The sequence below is a fragment of the Odontesthes bonariensis genome, chromosome 21 (assembly GCF_027942865.1).
Source record: "Odontesthes bonariensis isolate fOdoBon6 chromosome 21, fOdoBon6.hap1, whole genome shotgun sequence".
NCBI classification, from domain to species: domain Eukaryota; kingdom Metazoa; phylum Chordata; class Actinopteri; order Atheriniformes; family Atherinopsidae; genus Odontesthes; species Odontesthes bonariensis.
This window is the reverse complement of record NC_134526.1, coordinates 12515550-12526105: the sequence shown is the minus strand read 5'-3', so window position 1 is coordinate 12526105 and position 10556 is coordinate 12515550. Positions and strand designations below refer to the sequence as shown.

Here is a 10556-nt window from a genome sequence, read left to right as displayed (position 1 = left end):
CCTGCGCGCTTCTACATCCTGGATTGGTTCAAATTACCCTTTTTAAATCGATGCCATCCTCTTCCTGGTTTATGAATATATCATCACCATGCTGAAGTATCCTTAATGTCGGAAGATTGTGTGCTGGCCTGAGAGAAGACCCTTGACACCTTAGATATGACATGGAGTTTATCATCATCACTCCCCCATGAACAGTTGATGCTGCAAAAACACAGGATGCTGACAGATCAAAGAAGATTCAAGTCATGAGTAACATGAGACTCATGAGAGGTGAAGCATTTCTTATCAAAATCAGTCTCGAGTCAGTCATTTCTGGGTATTCTTTATTTGTTAACTGTACTAATGGTATTTAAGGCCCAAAGGCTTTTACACATTCAAAGGTTGAGAGCAGATATAAAGCAAGCATTGTAATGAATAAAGCCCACACTATGAAATAAAATAAAAAAAGTGAAAGCATTGAGATAAGGAAGGGCTTTCTAAATTTCAACAAAACTTTAACATGTTTAGCATTTGTACAGACAACATTTTTACTATCTACACATAAAAATATGCATTTCCATCCAGCTCTTGCCATCCAGTTCAGTTTTACTAACCTAAGCATGCACTGTACCAGACTTTGCAGTCAGGGGCATATCTGAAGGATCTTGGTTTGCAACAAAACTATAGTGTCCTTGTTTCTTCTTGTAGAAGTGTGACAGTAAGACTAAAAGGAATAAAAAGACGAAGACAAGCGGAATTATGAGCCACAAATAATTAGGGGGATCACTGGCTTTATCTGTAAGACAAAAAAGAAAAGAATAAAACAACACGAATTGAAACAATATTCATGAGTCGTTGATGCCATACATATTTTTCTCCTGAAATCTACAGTTAATCATACCTTTCTTCACCAGAGTGACAGATCTTGTCACTGTCCCAACCTTATTCGTGGCAACACACTTGTAAACACCAGCATTGTTAGACGTGGCTCCCGTGACGGTGATGATCTTATAGCGCCCCACAGTGGAATTTTTCAGATTCGTATAGGGTTGGTACTCCCAGTTGATTCCAGGGCTGGGGTTCCCCACGGCACTACAATTCAAAGTCATATTTCCACCCTGGATAAACGCCACAGTGGTATTTCCATCCGTGAACTCAGGAGCGTCTGTGGAAAAATGTTAGTTTTCAAAAAAAAAAAAATGTTGTCAAATGTACCTTTTTTTTTTCCTCTTTAAATTGTTAACAGAAACTATTAACAAAATGCAGATAAAAGACAATAAATTTGATTTTAAAAATTAAAACATACACAAAACGGTCAGATTAAACTTGTGTATGGCTGTTCCATGGAGGTTGGTTGCATTAAGGGAGTATTCTCCGCTGTCTTCCTTTGTCCAGTGCTGAAGGAAGATGCTTTTTTCATGTTTGAACCAGGTTATTCTGGGTGGAGGTACTCCCTCTGGTTCACATGGATTTCTGAACTTGCCGTTCTCTTCAACCTCATACTCCCCCTCACAGGAAAAAGTAGGACCATCTGTGAAAATGCATCACAATATATTTCAGAAAAGTAATAACAGAGTAATGTATTTATTCTAACTGTAAAGACGTGTGAAGTCCGATGCACTCACATTCAATTGTAATAGAAACAGAAGTGGAACTCTTGCCAATGATGTTGACAATTTCAGCCATGTAGTTTCCAGAGTCTTTTCTCTTGAGTGGCTCATATGAACTGATATTTTTACCGTTGTGGTACCAGTTGATACTGGTTGGTGGGTTTCCATCAATTTCACAAGGGAACTCTTGCAAAGTGGACTTCCCTTCTGTGGCCGTGTATCTGTCTGGACAGGCTTTGAAGAGGGGTTTATCTACAAATAAAAACAGAGCATATTTATTTAAAGTTTGTATTTAGGGTTCTGAAAATGAATAAATGACGTGTTGGAATCTTACAGTGCACATTTGCAATGTAAGGTGCTGAGGCAGCAGGATGGAGGGCTGGTCCTTTGGGTCCTAACTGCAGCTCAGCCTCACACCTAATTACTGATCCATTGTCATTTCTCTTAGGAGTGATATTAAAGTGTGATGACACATTGAGTGGAGTCACACTGGGTAGTTTTATGTCTTCTGTGAACAGAGTTTCGTTTCCTTTGTACCACTTTACTTGGAGCTGTGCTGGCGCCACATTTTTTATATCACATCTTAGCCGATACTCTCTGCCCTCTATCATCGGACCATGATCCACTGCAGAGACTGTCACAATATCTGGAATCTCTGTAAATAAAGAAAAATGACACAGACGTTGATACATATATGCTGTGATGTGTTTATCCTCCAGCCCATTTTCATTGTCACATAAAACTACCAACATCTGGATCTGTTCTTTTTCAAACCTTGATGTTTTTGTATTGATATGGAATTCATATATAGAATTGTATATTTCATAATCATTTTGACAATTTTTCTTTCAATGATCAGCACATTGGGTTTATATGTAATGAAATATAGATAAATAAAAATTGGCATTGCCATTACCAATGAAGTAGCACTTGAAATTGCCATGAAAAGTTATTTAACTTATTACAATAATCTCTTTATTGGATAATCCTGTTGAAGACAAAAGATTTTAATTGTACTTACTATAAAGAGTGATATTTGGCCCGGCAAAACACTGCGACCCATTTTTCAGAGTGACATAGCATAGAGGCTGGGCTGTCCATTCTTCAAGTTTTTTAACCTTCCAGGTTAAGTTTGTAAGATGTTGTTGGAAACCTATACCTCCAACGGAAACCTCCCAACCTATTCCAATAACATCTGTGACAGCTGCGCAGTTAATTTCAACTGGCTCTCCAAATCTCACCACAGCTTCAGAGGGTGTCAGGTTCGGGGTGCAATCTGTCATTCACAAGCAAACGTATTGAATCAGACCTTTGATTTGGTGCACTATAAGAAATCAGTCATCAACAAGATGATCAAAACGTATTTGTTGTAAAGCAAATATAGATGTATACCTTGTGTTGGTACAGTGGGCGGGGCTGCAGCAGTGGCATTTTCGGGCTCTTCTGCCACTAAAACATTCATTTCTACAATTATGTTTCCGAGTTCATTAATAGCTGCACAGATGTAGATTGCACTGTGGTTTGATTGAATTATTTCAAGCTTGTTTGTGTTCTCTGACATATTCTTCCCATCAAAGGTCCAGGAAAAGACAGGAGGAGGGTTCCCTTTGACTTCACAGGCCAGGGTAACGTTCTCACCCCGATGGACTCTGATTTCATTAGTATGATTTGCGGTGAGCTCAGGAGCATCTAAAAAGGCAAATAAAGGCAATTTGTTTATGTAAGTCATGAAAGAAAACCACATAACAAAAAAAACTGAAAAAGTTCTGCGAGTTTGGAAACAGGATGTTTACTCACAGAGTGCAGAAACACTGTGTTCTTGAGAAACAACAGGGATGAGTTGTTTTACTGTCCCAAAGTCCAGCTTGGCTTCGCACCTAAACCTGGCATTTTTCTCTCCTTTGCTGATGCTGAATCTCTGAGTAAAGGACTCATTTACTGGTGCTCTGGATGTTTCCGTGGAAACGTTTGTTGCAAAGATTTGATCATTTTTGTACCACGTGACATTTAGGTTTTGAGCAGGAGCAGCATCGATGACATCACACTTCAGTTCATACTGGGTTTCTTCCCCCTGAGTATGTCCAGGCGTTATAGAGAGAATGACCTTTGGATTCTCTATCAAAACAAAATCGATAGAAAATCTTGTTAGTTACTGTTAATATTGTTTTGATATATCTCTTCATTTGCTTTAAATTCTTTTGAAATTATACTTACTGTATACAGTGATATCAAACGTGTTGATGCATTCATGGGAGTCATTTAGCTGTATTCTACATTCTGCAGTCATATTCCATTCTGTTAGTGATATACGGTGTTGGATTAAATCTCTTTCCGTGAGATTTTTAAGGACTTCATCTCCAACCCACAGGGAAATCTTTTCATTGGCACTGCTACAGTTTATAAAGACTTCGCTCCCATATTCTTCTATTATCACTGGAGGATGCAGGAGGAGGGTGTTGAGCTCTGAGGGGCATGTACTGTGTGCACCTGTGAATAGACAAACAATAGTGTAAAGCAGACTTTGCTGCACTCTTGTGGCTCAGATTACTAATGCTTGAATTTTATGCCGTCGTATTTATAAAGTTTCCATTAGCAAGTGCAGTCAGACTGATCTGCCATTTTATCAGGGAAACTTTAGCAACAGGTTAACCAGCAGTCAGTGCTAATGCACTTTGGATTGAGACAATGTGCATTACAAGTACACATATTTTGATTAAATGCTAAGAGTAAACAATATTTAGAGTGGCTGCATATCATAGTCTGATATTCTTTCCAAAAGCTTGGCTAAAAAGCACAATGTATTTAAGAAACATGTCCTTAACAAGAGAGCAAGTGTTGGAGAAAAGGAAACAACACCACTGTGGTTTATTGACATAGAAAGTTTGGTTTGGTGGTGCTAAATTCGAATAAAGTTGTTGATGGTTCTCTCTTTGTTGTTCAAGCATTTATGGAATGCAAATGCACTGAAAGCCACCTGTGCCGTACAAAGACTATACCAAGACCGTACAATGTCTGCTAAACAATCCTATTACTTTGTTATCAAAAACCGCACCCAGTTTGTGCTGCTAGTCCAGTTCACACATTCAAATGTTAGAACAGATACCACAAAGCTTACCACAAACTACCCCTCCCTTTTTAGAATTTTAAAGATGTATTCACATCATCAGCCTTTTCACTGTGTTTCACTTTGTCTTGTTTAAAAATTAAGCAAAGACTTAGTTCGTAACGGTTTTGATCCTGTTTAAAGATTATCGCAATTTTATAAAGCATAATTTTCTGGTATAGATAAAAGGTGTAAATTGCTGACACATTACAACACGTGGAGCTATAGAAACGAAAACTAGCAAGAAACTACCTCACCATTTGAATGAGTTTTGTCCCTATTTTGGGGAACTACAGTTACGCTGCAATATGGTTAGATCACGATTATCCCTATTAACTGTGATAGTCATGCTATTACAGCGAGATCCCATAATTATCACTATACGGTCGGTTTATTGCTATGCAACATATCAACATTTAGCATTAATTACCAATACCAATTTACTACGGAGCATCTTTATCACTCACCACAAAATAACAATGTGAGAATGAGAAGGCCCAACATCCTGAAAGGCAGCATGCTCGACCAGCCTGTGGGAGGATGAAGCTGAGGTGTATTTCAGGATAGTCCAGAGGATGTCCAACTTTAGGAACTGAATAAGATTAATCTTGGCTCAGAGCTCACCCTGTAGAATATGACCTGCTACTGATGGTTACACAGAAATAGATAGAAGTATAAAGCAGGGTTCAGGGGAAATTCAACACCCTGACATAAAGGAAACAGGAAACTCTGTGGCGCAACTGACGGTGATGATTCTCTCCACCCATATTCTGTGTTGCTGTTCACAGTGCGTTTTCAGATCTTGTTTTCAAACTGTTGTAAATGAGCTTATTCAACAGTTTTTTGTCGTACATCTTGGTCATCATCCACTATTTCAAAGTTTTACACGTAGATCAATGTTCTTTTTATTATACATACACAGTAAAACATTTGAGAGTTCTTAATACAACATGTTCATAATACAACTATGTTGGTTTGATCATCATGAAAACTCGTTTGAGAGAGTAGGACCCTCCGTGGAACTCTGCCCAGTAGACCCCATCCTGATAGCGACTTCGATAGTGTCCACCGCGATACCACACACCGTTCAGGTTGGAGTGCGCACACATGTGATACCACCACCCCCCTTTCTGGTAATGAGCACAGTTACCTGGTGACACAACAGAAGAAAATAAACAGTTAGAAGCAGAAAAGGTCACCTCAGGACAAAGAACTAATGAGCAGGGGCAGACCCGTGTAGCTGTCCTTGTCTCGATCCAGGGTGGTGAAGGCCTTGTTGTTGTGCCATGAGAGGGAGTCCCCTGCATTGCCGTGATATTGCCCTAAGCGCAGACGGTACCAGTCACTCTCTGGTTCCAGGTGAAAGCTGTCGTACTCTGCAAAGACCTGCCGACCCTGCCAGTCCTCCAGGGCAACGCGCAACTTATACTTGGCCTGTTTTGTCAGCCAGTAGAGGTGTTCCAGGCCAAGCCAGTACTCTCCATCCAGATTCCCAAAGCCTTGCTGTAACATGCCAATACAATGCTTTAGTTTTACTCAGCGTGAATTCCTTTCCTTTCGAACATGTGAGCAGTGTGCTGAATGCATAATAGTCTCCCAGGTGTCAATAGCCCACAGATGTTCATTTAGACCTTGCTGTTTTGCAGTTTTTTCAGGTGTAGATTTCAGAAAAAGTCTAAGGGCTTAAGAGGTTAATGAGTGATATCAATAACAAATAATAACTAACAAAATAATTTGTCAAATACTTTGGTTTATGACCAATACCTTAAAGCATGTTAGGATTCTTTTTACCTTTGCATTTACAATTGAAGCCTTACAGATATGTGCCAAGTACCTGTTCCTGTTTCTGTCATTATAACAATAAGCACACAGTGTGTTTTCCAGAATTCAGAAGGTGGATGAGGTCACCTTGTACTGTTCCCAAGTTCTGAAAAAGTTGACGGACCCATCCTGTCTCCTCTGGATGACTGTCCAACCTCCCTGCGCATGACTCTGCTCACACCAGGCCTGCAGGAGTCGGTTGGCATTGTGCGGGCGAAGCAGGTAGATACCGCTGGTAGTCTCACCAGAGTCCAGAACATGCTGACAGTCCCGCCACGGCCCTGAAGCAGGGGAACATATGCAGCCATCATGCAGATATACTGTCCTGGTACTTCATATTAAGATATCATACGCTACTTTTTTTTTTAAGAAAACAGATAATAAATCCAATGCTGGAAAACAATGTTGTAAAAGATATTCTGAGAAGTCAAACTTTTCTAACAGTAAAAAGTTTTCTGAAATCAGTCACTGAAATAAAAGCTTCTGAGAATTTAATTTGTCTCAAATTTCATTTCAGTCTGGGCAATTTGGACACGGAGTGTTTCGTACTGCTGTCATAAAGTCAGGAGGATCAAAGATGCACTGCAGCTTCGGTTTATCTATTTGGAGTGGAAGAATTCTCTCTCCAGCACATGTTCAGTGTCTCATGTCACAGTGATTAGATGAACATAGGAATCTGCAAAGACGAAATGTATACATACAGATATTCTCCCACACTGTGTGATACTGACCATTGATTTCCTATGACAAGCCTTTTAACATGAGCTAGATTTGGCAATCTGCCCTCTTTCGGCTGACATTTTAGGCTGCGCTGAGTCACACAGTCACTTTGGTTCTGCTAACCTCTCAAAAAAACCACTAAAAGCCTATGCTTTGTAATTTGAAACATTCCAGATCTCTAAGTTTATGCAAGAAGTGTCATTTAAAGCTCCAGTAGAGGCTATGGTTACGCGTATGTGTTTTTTATAAAGCTTGTACTCTGATAAGAGCTGCTAGCTGACATTCTTTAGGCTTTCCCAGGAAGATAAGACTTCTACCAGCAGGTCACTGACTCCATCAGCTTCTTCTGCTTGTCTGAGCAGTTAAATAGCCATGACACAAGACTGACACGTTTATACACACAGTTCTGAGTCTAATCAGGTGTTGCTGATATGTTTTACACAGATGTACCTGGAGATTTTGTGACAGGAAAGCTAACAAAGGGCGCATCCGTAGAAATGCTGGTGGTAATGGTGGGGACGGAAGGAACTCCCCCCGTCTTTGCTTGCTGTAATGGAGGAGCACTTTGGTCCCTTTGAACTTCATTAGTCATTTTGTTGGCTTCAGAGCTGTAATTACGATGCACATTAGACCTGCTTTCTGGTGCCTCAGTCATTGCCTGTTCAACACAAAACAACACACAGTTGTCAGTCCCTGTGAACAAACTCAGCCTACATCTGCAACATGCAGAGCAGTATGTTCCCTACCGGAGAGGACGGACTGGAGTCCCTGCACTCACACTGATTCTCCAGTTGAGCAATTAACTGGTTTTGGGAGCTCATCATGGATGTCAGGGCTCCGTATTTCTTCTCCAGTTCCTTGTAATTACTGGACACCTGCAGTGCCTAAGATGTCCCATCACATTAGATATCTTTTTTGATCATTTGATTACAGTTAAAAAAGGTTGCAGTTGTCTGTGTAGTCTTCTGCTCACCTGTGTTGTAGCATTTAGTAAGAGGCTCTCCACCCTTTGCTGTTCCAAAGCCTGGTCTTTCTTATGGATGACTTCATGTAGCAGCTGGGCATAGAGCTGCGCAATGCGAGAATTCATGTTGTTGCTCTCTTTGCGCAGGGCTCTTACTTCCATGGCAAGAGACCCTTCCTGCTCCAGTTGGTGCTGGAGCTTCTCCAGCTGTTCCTGCTGCCGTTTGAGCTCCACCTGCAGCGATGCCACCTCAGAGTGGTTTGTCTGTGCAGTCTGTGTGTTCAGACACAGAGCCCCAGTAAGTTTCTGCTGTGGAACAATGAAGGTGTAGGAGCAACGACTTGCTTTAATGTCTGAAGAACGTGATGAGCGTTTGCTCTCGCCATTGGCTCCCTCCCTCCATTCTGCAGCTTCTGGTGTGTCCACACAGAGTGTGAGGAAAAGAGTCAGACTTATTGTCAGTGTCCTGTCCATTAATCTGTTAAACTTCTGAGGACAGCCTGGTAGTGGAGAAGAAGACTTGATTATGATTGCCACGACAGTGACACAAAAAAGGGGAGCACTCAGGGGCATTTCTGACATTTTTGTACACAAACATAATTTTTGCATTTAAAAAAAAAATCCTATGTGGACATTGACTGTTCCATAAATGTTTCTTTGCCAGCTTTTAAGCACACACATTCCCACCAAGCTGGAACTTGACATGTCAACTCTCAAGAGACAACGGTCAACACAAACCAGGCAAAATCAACACACATCCATCTCACAGTCAACAGAAGAGTTTACCCCACAACGACCACAGTCAACACCATAAACACTGCAAATAGGATCACACTGACATATCAATGGAAATCTATAACTTTGTCAGTAAAAACATGTACTGTTAGCAGTGATACTTCATTTTAATGCATAGACAAGTCAAATAAAAATAAATGAGAGACTAACAATATTAATCTGGCATCAATTGTAACTTACCGATGCAGTTGTCTTTGCGTTGTTCTAATGTGAGATAGCAGCTTCCAGCACACAGAGATGGAAAATTAGGACTGAAATAATCAAATATTCAAACAAAGAGATGCACAAATTAGCTGTTTCCTCCGCAAAGTTGTCCAAACATTGTGAGTGGTTCTCTGTAAATGCTGAACTGATGCAGAATGCAGTGAGATTTGGGTAACCCGCTTTTTTTTTCAGGAGCAACACTTGCTTCTCATCTGCAGACTTTCTGTCTCAGGATCTCCAAAGAAAGAGACAGCTAATGTATAAACTATCCCAATGTCGCCACCTCCCAGTCCTTGTTGTTTAGCTGGGTGCTCAGTGTAGGAGGTTTCTGGATGTCTCCTCCCTCTGCCATCAACCTGTGATCCTGTCACAGACTCCATCCCACAAAGGTCTAAACCAGATCTTTCATCTTGACACTGAGGCATCTGTAGTTTGATTCATGGATTTGAACTGTCCTCTGAAGTGCACTTGTCATATGTTCCTTGTTCATGCTGCAAACTGGGACTGTCTTTTCATTGCAAACATTTAATCGAACATTCATAGTACTGTACACTAGCACCAGAGCCTTTTATAGGGACGCACGTTCTATTATGCCTTGATTACTACACAGTAGTTTCTCCTTTAACAAACCTCACAAGTGAATCTTTGTTAGTAGGTGCTGCTACAGTACTTTTCTTTTGTATCCAATAATCTCAGCAATCTGATAAACACACACAGAACTGGGAGAGTTACAATCACTGTGATATAAAAGCCAATCAGGTTTGAGGTGGGAACATATTGTACAATCAGATAACAACATTAAAGAAGTTTTGAAATGAGTTGTCGAGCTTTTAATGTCATTTCTGCAGCTTGTGCTGCTGCTGATCTGCTGATGCTTGCACTGGAATGTTGTGATTAATGATAGCGTGAGGCTAGCAGTGTTTAGAGATACATCACTAAAGCTTCAGATATCAGCACTGACCCTTTTTAAAAAAAGAATTATTACAGTTTGCCTTCTAGCATCAGTGTATTGGATGGGCCAATAATCTCAGTTATAGGTATCACTTGTGCAACTCATGACTGACAGCTCACACATATGGTGAGGCCTGGTTTGGACTAATTAAGGCACACACCAGAGCCATATCAGTGAACCAATACATCTGGCATTGCATCATCTGTCGAAATAATAGCTTCTTACTGTTAAAAGATCACACCTAACCACACCCTTGACCTCTGTTTGTGTGTGGGGGTAGGTGGCTGTGTGTGCAATTTCACATCAACTCCTCCCAATGCCACAAATATACATCCTGCCCTCTAGGTTTGCTCTGCATTTTAAATGAAAGTAAGCATTTTGTTTGCTCCCTTTTCACTTTTGCCATGC

At 40.6% G+C, this 10556-nt stretch overlaps 2 protein-coding genes across 2 annotated transcripts; both read right to left on the bottom strand.

Annotated features, from left to right (window-relative positions):
- Positions 1 to 309: 309 nt before the first annotated feature.
- Positions 310 to 5403, bottom strand: LOC142371080 (vascular cell adhesion protein 1). The gene is made up of 10 exons (XM_075453675.1): positions 5160 to 5403; positions 3804 to 4076; positions 3387 to 3704; positions 2982 to 3278; positions 2611 to 2865; positions 1924 to 2244; positions 1605 to 1841; positions 1286 to 1510; positions 881 to 1144; positions 310 to 775 (listed from the first exon to the last, which is right to left on the bottom strand). The coding sequence occupies exons 1-10, from the start codon at positions 5209 to 5211 to the stop codon at positions 594 to 596; spliced, it is 2424 nt and encodes an 807-aa protein (XP_075309790.1). The 5' UTR covers positions 5212 to 5403; the 3' UTR covers positions 310 to 593.
- A 182-nt stretch (positions 5404 to 5585) lies between these two features.
- angptl6 (angiopoietin-like 6) lies at positions 5586 to 9626 on the bottom strand. Its single transcript, XM_075453817.1, has 7 exons — positions 9173 to 9626; positions 8207 to 8697; positions 7980 to 8117; positions 7684 to 7891; positions 6601 to 6794; positions 5925 to 6195; positions 5586 to 5842 (listed from the first exon to the last, which is right to left on the bottom strand). Exons 2-7 carry the CDS (start codon positions 8669 to 8671, stop codon positions 5658 to 5660), a joined length of 1461 nt encoding a protein of 486 aa, XP_075309932.1. The 5' UTR covers positions 8672 to 8697; positions 9173 to 9626; the 3' UTR covers positions 5586 to 5657.
- Between the last annotated feature and the right edge of the window lie 930 nt (positions 9627 to 10556).

What these genes read in the sequence shown, in the direction of transcription:
- LOC142371080 (XM_075453675.1), bottom strand. Translation starts at nt 5,211, where the DNA reads ATGCTGCCTTTCAGGATGTTGGGCCTTCTCATTCTCACATTGTTATTT. An exon ending in GCCCACTGTACCAACACAAG is followed by an intron (nt 2,866 to 2,981) that starts GTATACATCTAT and finishes TGTGAATGACAG; the next exon opens with ATTGCACCCCGAACCTGACA. An exon ending in TTACATTGCAAATGTGCACT is followed by an intron (nt 1,842 to 1,923) that starts GTAAGATTCCAA and finishes TTTTATTTGTAG; the next exon opens with ATAAACCCCTCTTCAAAGCC.
- angptl6 (XM_075453817.1), bottom strand. Translation starts at nt 8,671, where the DNA reads ATGGACAGGACACTGACAATAAGTCTGACTCTTTTCCTCACACTCTGT. An exon ending in TACTAAATGCTACAACACAG is followed by an intron (nt 8,118 to 8,206) that starts GTGAGCAGAAGA and finishes GGGACATCTTAG; the next exon opens with GCACTGCAGGTGTCCAGTAA. An exon ending in AGACAAGGACAGCTACACGG is followed by an intron (nt 5,843 to 5,924) that starts GTCTGCCCCTGC and finishes TTGTGTCACCAG; the next exon opens with GTAACTGTGCTCATTACCAG.